The sequence below is a fragment of the Malus sylvestris genome, chromosome 17 (assembly GCF_916048215.2).
Source record: "Malus sylvestris chromosome 17, drMalSylv7.2, whole genome shotgun sequence".
Lineage (NCBI taxonomy): Eukaryota > Viridiplantae > Streptophyta > Magnoliopsida > Rosales > Rosaceae > Malus > Malus sylvestris.
In genome coordinates, this window is record NC_062276.1 from 18,204,426 (window position 1) to 18,229,261 (window position 24,836).

The 24,836-nt window shown below is 39.7% G+C and overlaps 1 protein-coding gene and 1 long non-coding RNA gene across 2 annotated transcripts; one reads left to right on the forward strand and one right to left on the reverse strand.

The window, feature by feature from the left end:
- Positions 1-16,067: 16,067 nt before the first annotated feature.
- Positions 16,068-20,848, reverse strand: LOC126612631 (transmembrane 9 superfamily member 7-like). The gene is made up of 7 exons (XM_050281095.1): positions 20,616-20,848; positions 19,176-19,340; positions 18,934-19,043; positions 18,616-18,724; positions 18,428-18,540; positions 17,646-17,796; positions 16,068-17,494 (listed from the first exon to the last, which is right to left on the reverse strand). Exons 1-7 carry the CDS (start codon positions 20,739-20,741, stop codon positions 16,337-16,339), a joined length of 1,932 nt encoding a protein of 643 aa, XP_050137052.1. The 5' UTR covers positions 20,742-20,848; the 3' UTR covers positions 16,068-16,336.
- A 330-nt stretch (positions 20,849-21,178) lies between these two features.
- LOC126612634 (uncharacterized) lies at positions 21,179-23,379 on the forward strand. Its single transcript, XR_007619199.1, has 3 exons — positions 21,179-21,441; positions 21,524-21,618; positions 22,174-23,379. It is a non-coding gene; the product is annotated as an uncharacterized LOC126612634 (long non-coding RNA).
- Positions 23,380-24,836: the final 1,457 nt, after the last annotated feature.

A 24,836-nucleotide genomic window follows, 5' to 3' on the forward strand; every position in this document is an offset into this window, starting at 1 on the left:
GTAGAGTTTAGGAACGCAAATCTGATTATAGAGGTAGATTGACTGTGCAGGTTGCATTCTTTTCTGCTTATTTCTTCTGCACGGCAGGCAGGCACGAGGTAGAGGTATTGGTTTATTTTTTTGTTCAATCTGTCTAAGTGCCTATCGATTCCTTTCTTTCTTCTTGCAGGCAAGAGCAAGGGTAAAGGAAAAACATGCCATGAGATATCTTTGCCTTCGACTCTGATGATATGAGATATTTTTGCTTTTGAAGAAGTATCTTTCCACAAGTTTATTCTTGAACTGGGCTGGGATTATGAGCAAGGAATAGGAGAATTCCTTGGTGGTGGTGAATTGATGGTGTTGTACGGCGAAGCTTGAAGATGAATCAGCACGTTGTCTCCACATGCTTCGAGGTATCATTTTCATTTCCCTTATCTGTTCTCCAGGCAGATGTGGTATCTTTTCTAGAAGCATAAGATGTTGAAAAAATGAGTACTCGAGAGCAATGCTAGGTAAGCAATCGGGAAGGGGTTCCAGGCAGTCGGTTCTTAGATCGGAAGATTGATACCAAGTGCTGGCTGATTGCTCTCTTTCTCCTTGTCACAAAGACAAGGAAAAGGACAGGGAGAAAGCATGATATGAGATACTCTTGCTTTCAACCTTCATGATATGAAATACTTTTGCTTTTGATGAGTTGTTTGCAAAGGTACCCCAGGGGATTAGGAACACTGAATAACTCGAGAGGCTTCGTTGGGAATGCATTCTCAGAGATGAAGAAAGGTTGAGTGAGTCTGCCTTGCTATACAGGACGAGGGTTGACATTTATAAGAATTTCTTCATAACCGGTAGTGGTACTATTATTTCACTCTTGTCGGCAACCGTTGGGTGATGGAACAGCAAGATTCATGTGCTTTCTACTTCACCAGAAATCTTCGATAGATTGCCCATAATTTCCGCAAATCTGAGTGGGCATGTGACAGGTGCTGACACGTCTGGAAAAGCAAGTGCCTCTTCGATATCTATGATCGGCGCTTCGACAAATTACCAGTGATTTTCGCAAAGCTGAGTGTGTATGTGACAGGTGATGACATGTCTGAAAAAACAGGTGCCTCTTCGATTTCTGAGATCGGCCCGTGGTTTCTGAGCAGCCCAGCTTTTGAGAAATGAGGCGTCTCTTCGATTTTTAAGCGGGTGCCTTTTCGATTTTTGAAGCTCCGTCAAGTGCTGATTTTTATAAAGGCACACATTATGTTTCAAAGCACACTTGAATTACCACCTGTAGAAATTCCCTTCTTACACTTTTGAAATCTTGTTTTGTCTGACATTTTCTTCAACACCTTAGGAAATGTCTTGCCCATCTGACCGTCATATTAACTTGAATGTCAGGGAAGATATTGATATGTCTTCTCCTGACAACATTTGGCATCCGTCCTTCGTATCCCCCAATGGTCCTCTTACAGATGGGGATTCTATGATGATGAACGATACAACTGCTTCGAGGGTGGCCAGAAATCTTCTAACTCCTAGAGACACTATGATACTTTCCAGGCGGTCCGACAAGCTGGCTGTTCAGGACACTCTGGCCTTCAGCGTCCGATGTGCAGGCTCAGTATCAAACATGGGTCAACGCCTTCTTACACGATCTCGTCAGGTTGAGTCGTTGATGGCTGAGGTGGCCAGTCTTCGGCAAGAGGTCAGAATACTTAGGCACAAGAATAAGGAGTTGCACATGCTCGCAACTAATTACTCAACCAGTATGAAGAGGAAGCTTGACCAACTGCAAGAGTCTGAAGTTTGGATTCAGAGTGATCATCAAAGGTTTATGGCGTTACTCCAATGGCAACTTCTGCCTTCGTCATATGGCGCTTCACCCAGTGTTGAGGCTTCGAAAAATCAAACTCTGGTGCTTCGTCTTTCTGGAAGTCCATCGAATGCTGAGGCACCACCTGACCAATGAAGGCTCCTTCCTGCTTGTTTGCACTTTCTTGTATTTTTCTACCTTTCTACCTAATGTTCCTTTTTCCACGAAGATTAATGTAAAAACACCTTGCATACATGTCAATGTTTCAAACATAAACCCACACCAAAAACAGCCAAACAAGCTAAAAAAATAAAAATAAAAATAAAAATAAAAATGATAATCATGGCAAAATAAATATAAAAAAATGCAGAAAATGAAGGTTTTTAGGAACGCAAAACTAATTGTGGAGCGATTCAAAGGTTTTCCTTATTTGAATACATGGGTTGCCTCCCAAGAAGCGCTTGCTTTAAAGTCTTGCAGCCGGACGAAACTTCCTTCTAAGCTTAGATAGGGCCTACGGCAGTGATTGGGATTTCTTCCACAATCTGCCCCATATCACTCTCATAGTATAGCTTCAGACGATGCCCATTCATTTTGAATTCGTCGCCGTTCCTTAAGCTTTTAACTTGGACAGCGCCATGGGGAAAAACATTAGTAACAACAAACGGCCCAATCCACTTAGAACGTAACTTACCAGCACCTATTGTACCTGTTCTTTGGCATCTATCACAAGTTATACAAAATGTTCTAGCATCTTTAAACAATGTAGGCCAATAGAAACCACTCTCTAAAACCTTAAGGGTCGTCCTTTAGGTGCCAAAATAACCCCCACATGCATAACTATGGCAGAATGCAAGAATTGAATTAAACTTAGAATTGTGCACACATCTACGAATAATCTGGTCAGGACAATACTACCACAAATATGGATCATCCCACACATAAAATCGTGCATCATTTCTGAGTTTATCACGCTTGTATTTATCTAGAGTGCTAGGAACTTGTTTTGTGACCAAATAATTGACCAAATCAGCATACCAGGGCTCACTTACCTTTAAGGCCAGCAATTGCTCGTCAGGGAATGTCTCTAGAATGGGCAAGGAGTCCTCTTCGTGCACTAAACGGCTGAGATGGTCAACCACCACGTTTTCACTTCCTTTTTTGTCTCTTATTTCAATGTTGAACTCTTGAAGTATGAGCATCCCACGAATCAGCCTTGGTTTGGCCTCCTTCTTGGTGAGAAGATACTTCAACGCTGCATAGTCAGAATATACAAACACTTTAGTGCCAAGTCAGTATGAACGAAATTTATCTAAAGCAAAGACAACTACAAGAAGTTCTTTCTCAGTGGTAGAATAATTCAATTGAGCATCATTTAGGGTCCGGGAAGCGTAATGGATGACATGGGGCCATTTGTTCCTCATTTGGCCTAAAACAGCACCAATGGCATAGTCAGATGCATCACACATTAGCTCAAATGGAAGGCTCCAATCTGGTGGCATGATGATGGGGGCCAAAGTCAACATGTCCTTGAGGGTTTTGAAAGCGGGCTCACACTCCTTGTTGAACTCGAAGGCTACTTCCTTTTGGAGTAAACAGCAAAGGGGTTGGGAGATTTTTGAGAAATCCTTGATGAATCTCCTATAAAATCCTGCATGGTCAAGAAAAGAACGAACCTCCCTCACCGAAGTGGGAGAAGGTAAGTGACGTACAAGATCTATTTTGGATTTATCAACCTCAATCCCTTTTTCTAATATGATATGCCCCAAAACTATACCTTGTTTTACCATAAAATGGCACTTTTCCCAATTCAAAACAAGATTAGTTTCGATACATCGTTGTAAGATCAAAGTTAGATTATTCAAGCATGCATCAAATGAGTCACCAAAAACACTAAAGTAATCCATAAACATTTCAACGATCTTTTCCACAAATTCTGAGAAAATACTTACCATACACTTTTGGAATGTGGCTAGTACGTTGCATAGCCCAAATGGCATGCGTCGATAAGTAAAGGTACCAAAGGGACATGTGAAGGTAGTCTTTTCTTGGTCATCGGGAGCTATCACAATCTGATTACAACCCGAATAGCCACCAAGAAAACAATAAAAAGAATGACTGGCTAACCTTTCAAGCATTTGATCAATAAAGGGCAGCGAGAAGTAATCTTTTCTTGTTGTAGTGTTGAGCTTCCAATAGTCAATACAAACTCTCCATCCGGTTTGGATTCGAGTGGGCACAAGTTCATTACCTTCGTTTTTTACCAGAGTGACTCCGGACTTCTTAGGAACAACTTGGATCGGAGAGAACCAATGGCTATCAAAAATTGGGTAAATCACTCCACAATCGAGTAGCTTGATGATTTCCTTCTTCACAACGTCCATCATGGGTGGATTGAGTTAGCGTTGTGCTTCTTTAGATGGTTTGGCTCCTTCTTCCAAGAGTATTTGATGCATGTAAGTGGTAGGGCTAATTCCCTTTATATCGGCCAATGTCCACCCAATGGCAGTTTTGTATTTCCAAAGCACCCTCACCAACTTGTCCTCCTCTTGTGCAGTGAGTGAAGAAGAGATGATGACGAGTAGCGTCTCTTGTTCTCCCAAAAACACATATTTCAAATGGCTAGGCAATGGTTTAAGCTCTAGGGAAGGTGGCTAGATTACAAAAGGAAGCAACATGTTAGTTGAAATGGGAATTGAAATTAGGTTAGGAGACTTACCAATATGCTTTGGATTTGACTCTAGGGCAGCAACCATCTCCACCATTTCTTCTTGAATAGGCACGGCAAGGTGTTCCTTGTTGTTGCCATGGGCATGTCTAAGTGCTAACCCTTCGTTTTTTAGTCAAATGCTTTGCGTGAGAGTCTTTTCAAGTGCATCCTCACTCAAATCATCAAGGAATTCCTACGCCAAAGAGTCAATCACATCAATAGAGAAACAAGAGTAATCATCATGAGGATATCTCATAGCATCAGAAATATTGAAATCAATAACTTCCCCATCAAATTCCATGGTCGATGTTCCTTTGAATACGTCTATCTTTGTTCGGGCAGTCTTCATGAATGGTCAGCCAAGTAAGATTGGTAATTGAGGGGAATGGTTCGAGTCTTCCATTTCAAGCACGTAGAAGTCCGCCGGAAAGACTAGGTGATTCACCTGCACTAAAACATCCTCCAAAACACCTTTTGGATACGCATTAGATCTATCGGCCAATTGAATGATCACTCCATCATTTTTTAATTCTCCCAAGTTCATAGATGCATATATTGAATAAGGCATGACATTTATTGATGCACCTAGATCTAACATGGCAGATTCAAAGCGAGTATTTCTTATAACACAAGGAATTGTAAAACTGCCGGGATCTTTGCACTTAGGAGGTAATTTTCGTTGTAACACGACTGAGACACTCTCACTTACCCTTACCACCTCTTTGTTCGAAGCCCTCTTCCTTGTAGTGCACAGCTCCTTCAGGAACTTAGCATACTTGGGGACTTGTTTAATTGCATCTAGAAGTGGAATGTTGACTTGCACCTTTCTGAATGTGTCAAGGATGTCTTTGTCACTCTCATCCTTCTTTGCTTGCACAAACCTGTGAGGAAGGGGTGCATTGGGTGGAATGGAATTAGAAGTCATGGAATTTGAACCCAACTTACCTTTGGTGGTCGAATTATGGTGTGTAGATGGCTGCGGCAAAGATTGCTCAATCCTTGCCGTGGGCAGGCCTTGTTCCTTCTTCTCATATTGCATATTTTCATCCTCCGTTTGGGCAAATTTTGATGGTTGGGGCTTCGATCCAACTTCTTTCCACTTCGCAAGGTGATGGCTTTGGCAGATTCGAAGCCTCCATTTGGATTCACATCAGTCGAACTAGGTAACTTACCTTGTTCTTTACTAAATTGCCCCATGAATTCAGCCATTTGTCCCACTTGTCTCTTCAATTGAGTCACCTCTCGAGCTTGATTTTGCACTTCCTTGGCGTAATTGTGCATATCTTTGGCTTGATTTTCCTGACCCTTCGCTAATGTAGTTAGTAATTGAATGACTTGAACATTATCAAAAGACGAACCTAAGTTATTTTGGGCAGGTTGTGTTTGGGGTTGTGTGGGTACATACGGCCTTTGGTAGAATCCCGGAGGTTGCTGTCTAAATGCACTTTGTTGTTGGGTTTGTTAGGGCTCCCTCCATTTGAAATTTGGATGATCTTTCCAACCTGGATTGTATGTATTCGAGAACAGATCATTCCTTGGTTGGTTTTGACTCCCAAAACCCATGGCATTGGCAGATTCCCACCCTCCGTTCTCGATCAATTGAGGGCACTTATCCGTGAGATGTCCATTCATTGAGCACACGCCACAAGCAGCCACACTTTGTACCTTCGGTATTTCAACCACCTGCGAAAGAAGAGTAGTAAGGTTAGCCATTTGATTTTGAAGTTCAGAAACAACACTTACCTCATTAACTTGTTACTGACGTAGGTTGTCTCTTTGACCAACTCCTTCATATAGCAATTAAGGTCTTGGCAGCCATGGGTGTTTTGTCCACCAAAGCTCCTCCCGTTGAGGCGTCTAACATTTGGCGTTCAATTGGTAAAAGCCCTTCGTAGAAATATTGAAGAATAAGCTCTTCCTTCATTGGGTGTTGTGGACATGAAGCAACAAGAGTTTTAAAACGTTCATAATAAGTTGGAAATGATTCACCTTGGTTTTGCTGAATGCCACTAATCCTTTTGCGTAGTAGAATGACTCGAGAAGTTGGGAAAAACTTCTCCAAAAATGCCCGTTTCATACTCTTCCATGATGTGACAGTTTCGGGGGCTAGTTCATACTACCAATCTTTAGCCTTTTCTAAGAGAGAAAAGGGAAAAGCATTCATTTTCGGAATGCTCCCATCAACATTCACCGGCTTTATGCTCGAACAAACAACCTCGAACTCCTTCAAATTTTATTAGGATCTTCCATGGACAACCCATGGAACTTAGGAATATGGTGCAATAAACTGGACTTTAATTCGAACTCGTCGGTCTTGTTTTGTGCCGCCCTTGGATATTGAATGCATAAGGGCATAACATTGTCCAATCCCGAAGCGGAAAGCCCTTTGATTGTTCGATTGTTTACTGCCATATCTTGGACTTCTTCAAAAGTCTTTGTCGTGGCCTCCTCTTGCTCTCCTACCTTATCTTCTTCAAGATCTGGTGCAGGTTGAGGTGGTTGGGGTTCTTGTTGATTCCTTGCTCGTCTCAAAGTTCGTTCAAAATCGTCGTCAAAGTCAAGGATGTGCTTATGAACAAGTTGAGAACTTCGAGTCATAAACCACCTAAAACAAGAAAACAAGTAAAGTCAGCAACTAGGAACAAAAACACATGAAAATAAACAAAAAGAAATAACAAGGGATTAGCAAAATTGCTAATCCCCGGCAACGGCGCCAAAAACTTGATGCGAAAATTAACTTAACACACAAATTAAACCCTCTTTTGACAATTGTAGTATATGTATAAGTAGGGATCGTTCTAGGCCGGGGATTAGGAAGGATTGCTAATTGATTCTAAACTGACTTAAAGACACAAAAACAAACTTAAAAACAATAGGATAGATTCAAAAGACTCAAAACTAGTTCACAAGAGTCAAAATAAGATAAAAATAATTAAAACTGCCTAAAAACACCAACTAGGTAGTTTCTGACACTAAACACAATTTTGGACGAAAATAAGGTTTGGGCTTGACTCAAAACACTTAGAACACAAACAAAACAAGTTTAAAACAATTTGAAACAAGAAGGTAAACGGGGGTTGTGTTTTGGACAAACTTAGAATAACAAAACAAATTGTAACTTAAAAATAGGTTTGAAAACAAATTTAGGAAATTAGATGGATGATGGGATAGCTAAAGGCTTTTTCTCCACACATGACATGTATGCAAACAACTCGATTTCCAGTTACTACTTCATTGAATTATGAACGACAGTGCTCCAAATTAACCGTGACATCACTAGTTAACTCTCAGATTTTCCTTGTTTTATTGGATTGGATGACATCATTCGACAACCCAAAACATTCTTCAAAAGTTCCCTACATGACATCATAATAGAGATACAATCAAAGATCATTACGTTTAATGAAAATCATAAGCATTGACAAAGCACTTGCAACTATGACATCATGTCACTCATGCTAGGAATTGAACTTAATGCGATCGTTTATAAGCGACCTTCACTACATGTGAATATAAGTTTGTAACGATTATGTGAAACTTCCTTATATTCTAGCAACGGATTTATGCATGCCATTTAAGTGTCGACCCTTAATTAACAAATACAAATAAGTTATCAATCAAATAGTTAAGCCAATTGCATTCACGATTCAAGAACTCAAAATTGGAATTTATCAAATCATATTGCACACATAATCATGGCTTTGAAATCACCCCTAGCCAAGAGGGGTTTAGCCACTCATGTTCACAACAAAATGAAAGAAAATGAATTTAAACATTGGAAACAAAAGAAAGAAAACACCTAAACGCTCCAATGATCCAAGTGAATAGCAAGCACGTCCAAGCACTTTCCTTCCCTTCCTTTGCTATGGGGCACAAGGTGTTGGTGAGTGTTTGAAGGTTTTTTTGTATGGAGGAATGGATGTGAAGATGAATGGATGTGTTTGGATAAGGTTGTGTTGAAATGGTGGTGAATGCTCTAGCAAAATCTGCCCTATGGCTGTTACACACCCCTCCTTTTATAGAGGAAGTGCATGGCATTTGTAGGAGAAAATGGAGTGGTGTGTGCAGCAATGATTCAATGAAGTGGTGCTGAAATGATTCAAAGGTGAAAGTGAAGTAATGATGCACGGCATGGAAGGGTAAATGGGGTGGTGTGTGCAGCAATGATTCAATGGAGTGGTGCTGAAATGATTCATTGAAGGGGACATGGAATGGTGCAGCAATGAGTGCATGGAGTTGAGGTTAAAGTGATGAAATGGTGCATGAAATTTGATATGATGGAGGGGACAATGAATGGTGCAATAATGAGTGTATGGAGTGGAGGTTAAAGTGATGAAACGGTGCATGAAATCTGATATGATAGAGGGGACAAGGAATGGTGCAGCAATGAGTGTATGGAGTGGAGGTTAAAGTGATGAAATGGTGCATGAAATCTGAAATGATGGAGGGGACAATGAATGTGCACGGCATGGGTGGATTTCTGCACTATTTGCCTTGTGTTCCAGCTTACTTCCACATGTCCTAGTTGTTAGACAACTTTCACACACATGTTTTGCATCATTTCATCTTGCAAACACCAACTTTTGGCCACTTTACACCTCTTCACGCATGCACCTAATGCTGGATACTTTCACACACATGCTATGCATAATTTCAGCTTGCAATTATGTTTGTAGTTGCTGGAAATGTGAATACAACTTGTAAAGCAATCCAACAAATGGCATCTTTCACTTCTTTTCCTTTCAAATTGTTCCTTAAGTGTATGTATCTGCACACTTCCACACTTCAACTTCATTATTCAAATTTTTGCATATGTTGAAACCCTTTTTAAAACACCAAAAATGTCCATCCAACTTGCTCCATATGCATGCAATCCATTTCAGCCCAAAATTGCTCCAAAATGCACTTTCTTGCCAACTTTGTTATTGATACCTACAACCACACGAAAATAGCTTAAAATACAAAATTGACTAAGAAATAACAACATAAATGAACAAGAACAAGCTAACTAAGTCGCATAAATATGCTCCTATCAAGCTTCACACACTCTTGATCAAGACAGTGTGAAGCGAAACCAATTTATGGTGCCAATAAGAGCTTCATCAAAGGAGTTCAACCACAATTCTCAAAAGCTTCACACACTCTTGATCAAGACAGTGTGAAGCAAAACCAATTTATGGTGCCAACAAGAGCTTCATCAATGGAGGGCAACCACAATTCTCAAAAGCTTCATACACTCTTGATCAAGATAGTGTGAAGCAAAACCAATTTATGGTGCCAACAAAAGCTTCATCAATGGAGGGCAACTACAATTCTGAAACCTTCGAAGAAAATTCAAGACTGTTCAAAGCAAATTCAATTTATATGGTTCATCCAAACCTTCGACTACTACAAGGTGTGGCTTGCATCACAATCTCTTGCTCAACAGTGTGGAAGCAAAATTTCTATATGTTGTCTCTCCCACATTTTCAAATTTCTAGTTTCCCAAAAAAAAAAGAATTGGGAAATTCAACAAAGCTTCATCAATGGAGAACAACTACAAATTCTCAAAAGCTTCACACTATCTTGATCAAGATAGTGTGAAGCAAAATCAAATCGTGGTACCCAACAAAGCTTCACCAACAAAAGCTTCATCAATAGAGGACAACTACAAATTCTCAAAAGCTTCACACTATCTTGATCAAGATAGTGTGAAGCAAAATCAATTCATGCTACCCAACAAAAGCTTCAACTCCAAAGTTTAACCTACAAAGCTTCAACTCCAAAGCTTCACCTAAAAAAGCTTCACCACAATAGCTTCACCCACAAAAGCTTCACCCACCACAAAAGCTTCACCCACAAAAAGCTTAACCCACCACAAAAGCTTCACCCATAAAAGCTTCACCAACAAAAGCTTCACCCACAAAAGCTTCACCCACAAAAGCTTCCCCCACCACAAAAGCTTCACCCACAAAAGCTTCACCTACAAAGCTTCAACACAAAAGCTTCACCTACAAAAGCTTCACACTATCTTGATCAAGATAGTGTGAAGCAAAATCAATTCATGGTACCTAACAAAAGCTTCAACTCCAAAGCTTCACCTACAAAAGCTTCACCCACAATAGCTTCACCTCCAAAAGCTTCACCTACCACAAAAGCTTCACCCACCACAAAAGCTTCACCTACAAAAGCTTCACCCATAAAAGCTTCACCCATAAAAGCTTCACTAACAAAAGCTTCACCCACAAAAGTTTCCCCCACCACAAAAGCTTCACCTACAAAAGCTTCACCCATAAAAGCTTCACCCACAAAAGCTTCCCCCACCACAAAACCTTCACCCACAAAAGCTTCCCCCATAAAAGCTTCACCAATAAAAGTTTCACCCACCACAAAAGCTTCACCTACAAAGCTCCAACACAAAAGTTTCACCTACAAAAGCTTCACACTATCTTGATCAAGATAATGTGAAGCAAAATCAATTCATGATACCCAACAAAGCTTAAACCTCAAAGCTTCACCTATAAAGCTTCAACACCAAAGCTTCACCTACAAAGCTTTAAAATATATATATATATATATATATACACATATACATATATATTTTCAGAAATTCGAAAATTAAAAAATTCGAAAATTCAAAAATTCGAAAGAAAAAAATTTGCCTATGCCTCCTCTTCTTTGGGCCTAACAACTTTCATAACAAATATATATGAATGAGGAGTTTTGGGCTGCCACTTAGAAAGGAAAATGGTGAAGTTTTGTTACTTTAGAAGCTTGGCTACTAGCAAGACACCTCATTCGTCAACTCCCTCGATCGGAGACTTGGGGGACTCCTACCATATGCTACTGCACCTTGATACTCGGAAGTCTCACGACCACTCAGTGACTTGGATTTTTCAAGTCTCCAATTGAGAAGTTTTCCTCACTCGGGAAATTAAGGGAACACTACCTCAACCTACATGCTTCACTCACAAAGTTTCAACATACAAGCTTCAACAAAAGAAAAAATTCAAAGAACTTAGTGAAGAAGGCTTTGGTGTATTTAACACAATACGTTGAAATGAAGCAAAGCTTATTTATTGATATCTCCGATAAGTTACAAATATGTACATATACATGAATCAAAATAAACAAACAAGAAGGAGCCTTCACAATGGTTGCTTAGGAGAAGTCTCAGCAGTCGGTAGAGTCCCAGAAAGAGAAGGCACCGGAGGGTGATCATTCGGAGCTTCAGTACTGGACAGAACCCCAGAAGGAAAAGGCATCGGAGGTTGATCATTCGGAGCTTCATTACGCGGTACAAACCCAGAAGACGAAGGCAATAAATTTCTTTGGAACAAACCCACAAACCTCTGATGATCAAGTAAAATCTGACCATCAGATTCTTGCATCTGGTCAAGCTTCCTCTTCATGTTTGTAGCATAGTCATGTGCGAGCATGTGCAACTATTTATTCTCATGCTTAAGCCTTCTAATCTCTTGTTTGAGACTTATCAATTCAGCCGCCAATGATTCAACTTGGCGGGTTTTAGCAAATAGGTGTTGGGCCATATTAGACACAGAACCTACACACTGAACATTGAAAGCTAGGGAATCCTTAACAGCCAACTCATCATACCGTTTGGAAAGTAGTATGTTATCTTTGGTAGTGAGAAGGTTCCTGGCCACCACCGCAGTGGTCATATCATTCTTCATCACAGAGTCTCCAATGGTAAGAGGACCAGTAGAGGATAAGAAGGATGGGCGCCATATGTTGTCCTGAGGAGACATAGCTGCCTCTTCACCAAAGTTCAAGTCAAAACGACGGTCGGATGGGCCAGATATTTTCAGAAATAATGAAGGAGAAATGAGGTCTAATAAATCTCTGAAGTACAAAAATAAGGGGAAAATTCTACAAGCAATAACTGTCTGAATGTACTTTTTGCACACAATTGGTGCCTTTATAAAAGAAAGGGCAACATGACCATTGGTTCAAAAATCGAAGAGGCATCACTCTCCGGATTTCGAAAAGGCACCACTTTCCACACGCAACATCAGCTTCTCGGGTACCACATATAACTTTGCCAAAGATCTCTGACAAAGTTTAGACACGTGAAGCTTGCAGCTCCCACTACATTGCTATGACCAAGAAAGGTAAAGGAATAGCAAAGAAAGGGCAACATGGCCATTGGTTCAAAAATCGAAGAAGCACCACTCTCTGGATTTCGAAGAGGCACTACTTTCCACACGCAACATCAGCTCCTCGAGTACCACAGATAACTTTGCCAAAAATCTCTGACAAAGTTTAGACACGTGAAGTTTGCAGCTCCCACTACATTGCTATAACCAAGAAGGGTAAAGGAATAGCAAAGAAAGGGCAACATGGTAGTTGGTTCAAAAATTGAAGAGGCACCACTCTCCGAATTTCGAAGAGGCACCACTTTCCACACGCTACATCAGCTCCTCGGGTACCACAGATAACTTTGCCAAAGATCTTTGACAAAGTTTAAACACATAAATTTTGAAGGTCCAGCTACCCTACTATTACCCATAAGGGTAAAGGAACAGCACCACTGCTTGATAACTGAAAAATCCCTATGTGTGCCAACCTCTGTGCTCCGTGGCAAGGCAGACTGGCAAAAATGCCTAACCTTTACTCACATTTGAGAAAACATTGCCACTAAGATTGCTTGCTCAAAAATCGAAGAGGCACTGCTCTCCGAATCTCGAGAGCCAGACTCCCAACAGGATTACTTGCTCAAAAATCGAAGAAGCACTACCCTCCGAATCTCGAGAGCCAGACTCCCAACAGAATTACTTTCTCTCAAATCGAAGAGGCACCGTTCTCCAAATCTCGAGAACCAAATCCTTGATAGGATTGCTTGTTCGAAAACCGAAGAGGCACTGCTCTCCGAACTTCGAGAGCCAAATTTCCTTGGATAAAGCTTGTCTGCAATCTTCACACGCAACATCAGCTTTCCAGATACCACAGACCACTTTTTCAAAGTGCTCTGACAAAGTTAAAACACGTGAAGCTTGCAGCTCCCACTACATTGCTATGACCAAGAAGGGTAAAGGAATAGCATTACTACTTGTTGTTAGGGAGACTCCTATATATGTCGACCTTCATCCTCAACGAACAGGTAGACCTGCAAAAATGCTCAACCCTTTCTCATATCTGAGAGGGCACTCCCAACGAAGCCTCTTGAAATACTCAGCTTTTTTTCCCCACTTGATAATACCTCTGCAAACAAGCTACACCAAAGCAAGAGTATCTCATATCATCAGGGTTAAAAGCAAGAGTATCCCATATCATGCCTTTTCCCTGTCTTTTCCTTTGGCCTTGTTCTTATCTGCAAGACAAGGAGAAAAAGAGCAATCAATCAGCACTTGGAATCAAGCTTCCAGTTAGGAACTGACTGCCTGGAACCCCTTGTCTGATTAATTACCTGGCATTACTCTCGAGTACTCATCTTCAACATCTTATGCTTCTAGAGAAGATACCACATCTGCTTGAGGAACAAATAAGGCAAGTGAGAAGGATACAAGGAAGCATGTGGAGACAATCGTAACAAAACACGTGCCGATACATCCACTACTTTGTCAACAGCAAAAGTATCCCATATCATCAGGGTCGAACATACTCTAGATTTGATGGACTTGTTTTGACCCTCAAATTATTGAGTCGACATTATACTCTAGAGGAAACCAGAAAACCCTCCAGCCCAGTTCAAGAATAAGCCTGTGGAAAGTTACTTCTTCAAAAGCAAAAGTATCTCATATCATCTCTTCTCCTTTTTCTTCTCTTTATCCTTCATGTTGCCTGCAAGATAGGGAGAATGAGAACAATCAGCAGGAACTCGAAATTAAACTTCTGATCTAGGGCTGATTGCTTGAAGCTCTGATTGCTTACCTTGTCTGTCACCTCTTTCAGCAGATCTCCTAGCTCAACGACTTGAATGACTCCTATTACATGGTTTGTATCGCGCTTGACCAAGCCTGAAACTACAAGTAAGCTTCAAGTGAAATTGATACATTACCTTGTGCATCTCCACCGGTTAAAGATACCACCCCTGGATGAAGAAATAGTACTTACAGAGAAGATGCCGCATCTACCTATGAGACAGATAAGGCAAGTCAAGACGATACCACACTTCAGTACTTAGATGTTTCGTGATTACTCAGAGGCTTGGATCTTGCAAGTCCCCAACCGAAGAGCTTCCCTCACTCGGGAACTTAGGGAGCACTGTTTGTATCATACTTGATCAATCCTAAAACTACTGAGCACCGGTTAACGTTATACCGTCAAGGACCCAGAAGAGTTTCCCTCCAACCAGGAGTCCAATCACAATACGACACGTGTCTACATCAGAATCCAATCACAGCGCGACACATGTCAACATCAGAAGCCAATCACAACACGACACGTGTCAATGTCAGAACAAAGCTAGAAACTCTTCTATAAAATGAGATCATTCTCCCACAATATTTCCTAATGTCATTTGTACCAAATCATTTACTAGTACTCACTAAAGGAGAGCTTGAACCTATGTACTTGTGTAAACCCTTCATAATTAATGAGAACTCCACTACTCCGTGGACGTAACCAATCTGGGTGAACCACGTACATCTTGTGTTTGCTTCCCTGTCCCTATCCATTTACATACTTATCCACACTAGTGACCGGAACAATCTAGCGAAGGTCACAAACTTAACACTTTCTGTTGTACCAAAGTCCTCACTGATTTTGTGCATCAACAATTTTCATAGAACGTAATGATCTTTGATATGTATCTCTATCATGTTGTTCATATAGGGAACTTAATAAGAATAATTTGGTTGCGGTGTGTTGTCCATTCAATTCAATGAACTTTGGAAAATTTGAAAGTTAATTAGTGCATTCACAATTAATTTGGGGTATTGTCATTCATGGTTTGAAGAAACAATACTGGAAATCAATTTATGTGCATATGTTTCATGTGTGGAGAAGGACCCTCTAACTAGCTTTTCACCCTTGAATTCACCTTAATTTCGTTTTAACTTACTTTGTTTGCTGCAATTTACTTAGTTTTGTCAAATTCGTCCAAAAGCCCCCTTAGTTCTTATTTGGTGTCTTAGTTAATTACATTCAAATCTGTCCCCATTTGGTATTTTGAGTCAAGTTAGTTTAGAATTCGTCCAAATCACTCTTTAGTAGTTGTTTTGAGTCTTTTTAACTTAGTTTTGCTATTTTGAGTCAATTTGGTTAGTTTTGAGTCATAAGAATCTAGTTTTTTGTTTTTGAGTCTAGTTTAGTGTTTGAAAGTTTAAATTGAGTAGATTAGCATCCCTTCTAATCCCTGGCCTAAAACAATCCCTACTTACATATACTACAATCATAGGGTTTTAATTTGAGCGTTGGAATATTTCACATCATTTTTCCCCATACTCAAAATAGACCCAAATTTTCATACCCAAATCCAATCCATTCGGACGATTATCCACGGTTATCAGGTTTAACAGTTAGAATTGCCGAGAGCAGTCGTCGTATACGGACGGGTTAACGCCCTCTCTTTAAGGTTCTAGTACAAATGTTATGGTTTCAACTTTCGCAGATGGAGAGAACTAATGAAACAAGTACAAGAAACAGAATCATTATCATAAAAGAGCAGGGCTGATATGTATAGAAGCAACAAGCTTAAAACTACAAAGTAGAGTTTCACAACGCCGTAAACGAAAAGAACAGGTCAAACTCTATTAGATACACATAATAGGAGATTTCGGTGAGATTCGGAAAGTTTCTTATCCTCGTCTTGTGAAAGCCAATGAAAACTTGAACACCCTTCTGCTTTCTCATGTAGATCTCATCTTTCTATCTTGCCCTCAACCTCTACATGCATCTTTAGATCAGTCAATCTTCACAGAGGAGTAGATCTTTCGTACGAACCAGAAACACGCGTAGAAACCAATGGTTCCAGTCAGGACGAAAAAGGCATATGAAACAATTAACATGTACCCAAAGTAAAGGACGCCCGAAACAAACTTTGTAATCTCCAACTTGGTAAAGAAGTAGAAACCAGAGTAGAGTAGAAGGTAAAGAGCAGATGAGCCAGCGGTCAGGTAAGATCTCCACCACCAGTGGTAGTCTTCACTGCATAACTGGAAGTAGCATAGCACGATTGTTATCTCCGCACAAGTGATCAGAAGGATAACAAACACGATGAAAAGGAAGCCAAATATGTAATAGAACTGGTTCAGCCAAATTGATGTTAAGATAAAGAACAGCTCGATGAAAACCGCTCCAAATGGAAGAATGCCTCCAATAAGGATAGAGAATACTGGTTTCATATACCATGCCTGCTCTGGCACCTGCCGAGGAATTTTGTTGGTCTTTACAGGGTCTTCAACAGGTGGTTTTTTGAACCCCAAATAACTACCCACAAAGACCAAGGGCACTGATATTCCAAACCATAAGCAAACCAAAGCAATCATTGTCCCAAAAGGCACAGCCCCAGAAGACTTCTCCCCCCAAATTAGAGCATTCAGCACAAAGAAGACGGCAAAAAGAATTCCTGGAAACATGAAGGCAGTCTTTAAAGTATTCCTCTTCCACTCTGTACCCTTGAACATTTTGTACAATCGTGCAGAGGAGTAACCAGCAAATAAGCCCATGAAAACCCACAAAAGAACCATGGCAGTCATGAGACCCCCTCTGTTGGAAGGAGACAAGAAACCCAACAATGCAAATATCATGGTTACGAGTGTCATTGCAAAGATCTGAACCCCTGTCCCAACGTAGACGCACAGTAAATTGGAATTGATTGGTGGCCTAAAAACATCTCCATTTACAAGTTTCCATCCAGTTTCTTCTTGAGCCTCATCTTGACTGTCCAGCTGATTATAGTTGGCAATGTCTCTGTATAGAGTTCTCATCATGATCATAGCCACCATACCAGATAAAAAGAGGACAATCATCAATGAATTTATAATTGAAAACCAGTGGATCTGATCGTCATTCATGAGGAGGTATGTGTCCCAACGAGATGCCCACTTGATCTCACTTTCCTTGGGGGAGGGAGGGGTAAGTCAAAGTTCGTAAGTTTGTAGAAATGAAGAAAAGCAAAGTTCATAAGTTTGTAGAAATGAAGAAAAACAAAGTTCATAAGTTTGTAAAAGGAAGAAAGAAAAGTAGCCAAAGGGTTTAAAAATCATGTACCTTAAAGGAGACATCATATGTAAACACAACCTCCTTATCTTTGTCAACTTCTTGTGGAACACTGCTTCCCGGTGGTAGATTTTTCGTGTCTTTATTGCATGTTGCCAACTGAGTATTGTTACCATTCCACTCCTTATATTCGTGATTGATACTATTGAGAAGAGGCGTATAAGAAAATAAGAGTGATAATAAAGCTATTCACAATCTTAATGAATAGAAAGTGATCCTTTTCAAGAACTCTTGGTTTCTTCACACTGAATCTTGTTCGCAAAGCATTATTTTTTGAAGGTCAATTAAAACGAAGAGGTTATATAACTAAGGAATTCACTATTGGCCAAGAAACCCATTACATGCTTTAAAATGGGCATACAGCGTGATGGAACACAAAAGTACAATAAGAAATCTTACACCCTTCTTTACTATGCAGCTAATTATAAAGTCAATCTTATAAGCATCTACATGGAAAGACCTAGAGATTTTTGCAAGGGAAAGACCCTCCAGGAATCAAGAATAGAATACCACACTTTCTTTCTCTAACTTCAAAATTATAAGTAAATGGCCAGTGGCCACACAAAATATGTACTCAGCAGAGGTCAACTGGACATGCATCACAAGAGAAATGTATGCAGATTCTTTTCTTTTACTTTCAAGTTTCAACTGCATTACAGTATTTCTATCATCCAAACATACAAGCCTGTACTTAATCAAAGTCAAGTGGACATACATTAAACGAGAAGTGCAACAAACTGACCAGAAGAGGGAGAAGGAGAAATATATAGCACCTGTTTGGAGTAACCTCAAATCCAACAATTCGAGCAGAATCAGTCTCAGGATCTTTGTGATACATAACTCGGAAACTCAAGTGGTTGTTAATAAAATATTTCTCCTCTTTATTCTGTAAAGCAAATAAAACATAAGATAGCATAAATGAGTCTTACTTCAACATTAGCAACTAGTCTGTAAGGCATACCCCAGCATAATTTCCTTTGAATCCAACACTGAATCCATGTTCATAAGTTGTTGAGGGACTTCCATCCCGCCTTTGTCTGAGAACAGCAACTGGAAGGTTATCCAAAATCCTGCAGTCCAATTCAGAGGTCACAATCAAACTGTTGAGAAACATAAAATGATCTTTGCCTTCATAATAAGTGAATGTGACCAGGGAGAGAAATTAAGTTAACGTAAATCTAAAGCAGACAAATCATAGAGGAATGACACTTAGAAATTCAAAAAAGAGAATACTTGAAATTACAAACTAAAAAAATACAGGAATGACATTTTTGCTTACATTTGTACTCGATACTTATCTTCAATTTTTTCCTTGAAGTTTTTTGCAGATTCAGCGTCAAGGTTTACTCGACAAGCTACCACACAGGACTGCTCCTCCCTCATTTTGAACTGGAAAAGAATTTACAAATAGAGGTTTCAAAGGCAAAGTTAAATAAATGAGATCGAGATTGAAAATATTGTTAAAAAAACTTCTATACTAATTGAGTGGCCAAAATGAAAAAAAGGGTTATAACTGCTCACCATGTATACAGAATTCTCGATGCGATCACCGCGGAGAACCTCCCCCAGATTTTCTGCACTGTTTACAATCTGTGGGGGAGTACAATATCTTAAGAAGTAAAAGTCATATGGGAGTTGCGTCTTTGTAGATGACAATTTGTTCACTTTGATAGAAAGTTCATCTCCCTGTCAGAAAGAAGACAACCATGGTAAAAACATTAGTATTCTGTGTAGTAAAATAGCAAACAAGGAAAGGGAACATAGTAGTGTTCCAAAGTCAAAATTGATTCAATGTGACATTCAGGCTACAAGCTATAATCATACTTTTAAATATAAACTTATAGCCAGACACAAAATGGCACCCAGAATAAGGGGGACGGCTTAGCTCATGTATGTTGGAGAAACAGCCAGGGAACTGTAACATGAGTTCAAATACTATGTATTTACATCTAACTTGTTTAGGAAAGAACTTGACCCCAATGTTCGCTAACAACTTCGACAAAAAATAATTACAATGAAATGACAAATGCTAGATGATAGTGCAAGCTTGAAACAACCAGATCTTCTGAAAGCCAAAAAAACGATTCTAATAATCAGCAACAGATGGATGGTCACACTTCAATGAATATTCTGGCATCATTATTATGATAGACACAACAGAAAACTATTGAATTAACAGAAATCCCAACAACATTCATCAATGCATGCCCACAATTTTAGAGACGAGCAGACTATAAAATTTAGCTTGATCATTATATGCACGTGTACAAATCTAGTACATCAATACTTCATTCTCTCCAAGCATATACTTCCACAATCCCATTATGTTTGAAAAAAAAAAAAATACAACAAATCTTGAACAAATATGAATTCATATTTATATGAGTGCATTAACAAGCTCCTCACCTTGGAAGCGGTGAACGATTTGTTGCTTTTGGATTATCTAAATTTCGTTTCATGGTATCATACCATAATTCCAACCATATTTTACACTCAATACCGTAAAAAGTTGACCTCCTAACATTTTTAGGAAAAAAAAATACTATAATCCTGCACCCAAAACGGATTCTTAGAATCACTTTTCACCAAAAAAATATACTAAAGCCGAATTCAATCAAAACTTTAGAAATAAAAGCAACTACTCCACTAAATCACACATAAACCTTAACTCTAAGGCAACTAAAAGTAACGACAAGATTAAACAACCAGCTCAAAAATCCAACCCCAACCCCAACCCCAAAACCCAGAAAACCCATGTCGCAGATCTAATTAAAAGGAAAAACAGATCAAACCCAAAACCCCAGATCCACCACTGGTTCGGTGGAAACGAAGACAAACCCAAAACGATTCAGCCACAATGCAGCGACTAAGGACGAAATAAAAAGCAATTAAAGTGATGAGCAATCAAAGGGTCATCGAATTCGAAGAGAGAAAAAAAATGGAGATTTCAAGAGAGCTTACAATGTGGAAATCGCGAGGAGCGACGCCCGGGAGGTAGAAGCAGTGGGACGAGGAGATGAGGAGGAGCACGGTAAAGATAAGGGTAGTTCTGGTGGTGGTTGTAGGGGCGGAGATCCTCCTACCCATCTTCTTCTTGTTCTTCTTCTACCTCGATTCGATCGAGAGAGAGAGGTGTTTACAGAGGTTCCAGTCCTTCATTGATCAGGTAGAATTGTATTATGGATTCTTCTTTTAGGACTTTTAACGAAACATGCGATATTGTTCATTTTAACCAAAAATCATAATTTTATACTAAAAATCAATTCTGTTATTATTTATTTTACCATTTATTTTGTCTTTATCGTTAAAACTCAAAGTTTTCAAGCCTTTTTCATTAGTTTTCATTTTCTTTTATTGTCAGGATGTAATGTTATTGTCACAGCCCGTCCCAATTTATAATACTCAGGATTGTGAAAAGACGAAATTGCCCTTAAACGGGATTAAGATGCGTCACTTTGGCATTGGTTTTTACATAATTTCCCTATACTATTGTTAACTGGGATATTATATAGGGTTACAAACTTAAACTTGGACTAATAATTTTGTGTTTGGACTTTAGGTAGGGTCCTACACCCTAAATCCCTCCCCATTTCCCGTTTGTTGTCTCTCTCTCATCTCCTCAGTCACTCTCTCTCTTCCTCAACTCTTCCTCAGAAACTCTCACTCTCTCTCTTCTTCTCGAACGCACGGGCAACCACCAAAACCACCTAAAACCTATACCAACGTCCAAGTTAAGACTACCATTGCAACCCTGAGGACTTCACGATCACGTAGGTACCATTTTCAGGTAAGTTTTGCTTCGGAAAACCCTAGTTTCAAAGTTCCCGTGAAGAACACTGTTCATGATCTTCGAATTGACTTTGTTTTAGGTGAAACCAAGCTCACAGTGAGCTTAAGGAAGTCCCAAGGAAGCTCGGAGTGCTTCGTTGGCATGAATTGGACGTCGGGATCACCTAGTTCGAAGGTAGGCCGATTTCTTGAATTTTTGAAAGTTTGATCCCGTTGTTTTTAGACCCTAAAACTAGTCCAACGTGATAGTAGATGTTTAGGGCTTCAATTTGGTATAAACTACGTGAAAAATGGATGAAAAACGAAGGAGAATAGCAAGTTTGAAATTTTTCCAGAAACCGGCGAACAGTCGCCGGCGACCGGCGAATCGCCGGAGAAGACAGGGAATATTCCGTCAGTTTTGACGGAATATGCTAACGGCGTTGACTGACGCCGTTAATTATTAACGGAATATGCTAGGATTTAACGGAATATTCCCTAACTGCCGTTTACTGTGCCGTCAGTGTACACGACACGTGGCCGCGCGTGGGGGCGCGTAGGTCCGTGCCACGTCAGGCGCGTGGGGGCGCGTGAGGACTCCAAAAATTATTTTAAAAATATGGGGATGATCCTGAGGTTGTGTAGGTCACGGTGGTATATTCATATACCCAATTTGAGCAATATTTGAGGAGTTATTAACTAAGATTTGGGTTAGGCGTTAAATAACGTCAAATTGGTTACTCTTGTATAGGTGAGGTTTATGCGGGCATCGGGCATGGCCAAGGGATGCTCAGGGACTTACGAGACGTCGATGTATTCTGTGAGTGGGCAGTTTTGTTTTCCGTATATATATATACTTGACGTTTCCCAGAAATTGAATTGAAATGAAAATATGTTTAAAATGAAATGCATATGAGTTATGTGGAAAAACGGGAAGTGAAATACCATGCATAGAATTGATATGAAAAGTATATAGAAATGTGAGTTGAAATGCCATGCATGAATTGATTTATGATGCATATGTATGAATTGGTGCGGTGGACGCACAGGTAAGAATTGATTTATGATGCATATGTATGAATTGGTGCGGTGGACGCACAGGTAAGAATTGATTTATGATGCATATGTATGAAATGGTGCGGTGGACGCACAGGTGAGTATTTATTTCTGTTATGATGATGTTGATGTATATTGAGCTCAAATCCTGCACCATAGTTTAGTGCTTATAGTATTCACCGCATCGCACGCTCGCCTTGGATCCAAGTAGATGCTGGTCGCACAGTCCACGCGGAGTGGGTGCGACGGGCCAGTCGAAGAGTGTTAGTGAGATTTCGACTGGTGGGTGACCTTAGATTATGTGCACAGATGATTGATGAGAAAGCACTAGAGCGTAACTTGTGTGCAGAAGGCCGGACAGGTTACAGAGGTGACTCCGGCAGAGTGAGAGTGATAGATTTTGAGCTCTAGGTTCAACCGTGCAGGGCTATTAGAGGGCCTCCGGTTGATTACTTTCTTGCACCTGATATGATTATTGTTGATGTATCCATACTTAACTGTTGAATTAGACATGGCATGGCATGATTGATAAAGAAAAATGTTGAGATAGTAAAAATGAAGTTTTGAGAATATATATGTATATTTATATTTTACATTTCTGGGAAAGTATACAGGTTTTACGGAGAGGGGTTACAACGTTTTGAGAAATGTTTGGATTTGGAAAAGAATTGTTTTACTGACCCACTCAATTTTGGTTTTGCGCCCCTCCAGGTTCAGGAATCACAAAGGCGTGGTGACTACGAGGAATTCGACGGTGTTCTGACAGATTGGACAAAATTAGGACTCACCTTCGGGTGTATCAACTTATAAATTGTATCTTAAAGCTTCCGTACTGTGCAAATGGTTACGTCACTCTCACGTGACGGCCAGCATGCCCTCCTTCGGGACGGGGTGTGTCAGTTAGTGTACGGTTTATATGCCAAATTACTTCTCCCTCTTACCAATTTTCGACTGAAAAAAAAATGAATAAATTAAAGGAGATACAAAAATTAAATGATGTATTAAAAAATAAAAGTAAATATGTAAATAACACTACCTTTTGTCAATTCCACTTGGATTTGTTTTTGGTCTTATGATGGTTGAGTTGAAATAATTGAAGTTATAAATATGAGTTAAGTTGTAAATACGTCTCTTTTTGTTCTTCTTTACCTACGTGATTGTGTCTCTTACCCTTTACAGGGTGCCTTGTATTTATAGAAGCAAGGATCCTTCTAGGCTTTAGCTTTGGGAATCTCTTGGTTTCTTTTCCTCTTTCAAATCATCTAAGTCTGCCTTCATCTTTCCATGGATGCAGTTACAAGTTTCTCTTTTGGTATAATGCAACAAAGGTTAGGAGCCCTGTGAAGCCTGATAAAGCACTTTCCTGGACCAAGTTCCACAACACCTTTTTTGGACCATGTCCCATAGCACGACTCTATCTTTGGTAACACTCATCCTTGCTTTCTCTCCTATTTTTCATGTGTGAGCTTGGAAAGGAAAGATTCATTTTTGCATAATAAAAGGGACTTGCGAATCTAGATAAACACGTGATTTGATTCTGATTGGGTTAGCTTAGCTTTAGGTTTTTGTTGTTTCCTAAGTGTCCTAGTTAGTTTGCAAGGGAAAGAGTAAGGATAAACCTATTCTCTCTCAAGCCTTCCCACGTAAAGCCAAAATCATGGGCTTGCACTTTTGGTACTCCCATGCAGCCCAAAAGTCTTCCACAATTCTAATTCCACATAGGCCTAGTGAACTTTCATAACCATCCACACCACGAACCACTCAATAAGCCCCGTTAAGTGGCTTGGGCTCATTTTAGCATGGTGCGACTTGTATTATAATATTAAGTATTAATATTATAACACGGCTTGACATGATAAATATGCGTTATTTGCATGGGCTTGGCATCTGATAAACTACTATTTTATTAGCGCAGCATGATCGTAAATTTGCATACTCTTCATTTTGTACTTTATGCATGGATTTAAGTTTGGCTTGTGACGTTTCCACAATGATTGGGCCTTGAGACATGATCCCACTTAATATTTCCTACTTGACTAGGTTTCAATGAGGAATCCATCATTGGTTGGTCATTCTCTTGTGTGCATTCTACTTGCATCATGAAGGCATTTAGTTTTGATTTAATGCATTTCTCACTTTTCTCCTTAGACTATGAGTTTTTATCTCAATATGGCCTCGTTTGGCAGCTCAGAATGTACTGATTATTTCTGTCTGATATGATAGCCACCAAATAATACTGACTAAATTAGTCAGGCGTTTGGTGCAGTATCGGACTAATGATCGTATTATTTATACTATGTTTGGTACTGAACAAAATAAGAAAAGGGAAGAAAAAAAAAATTTGACAAATCTTTTTTT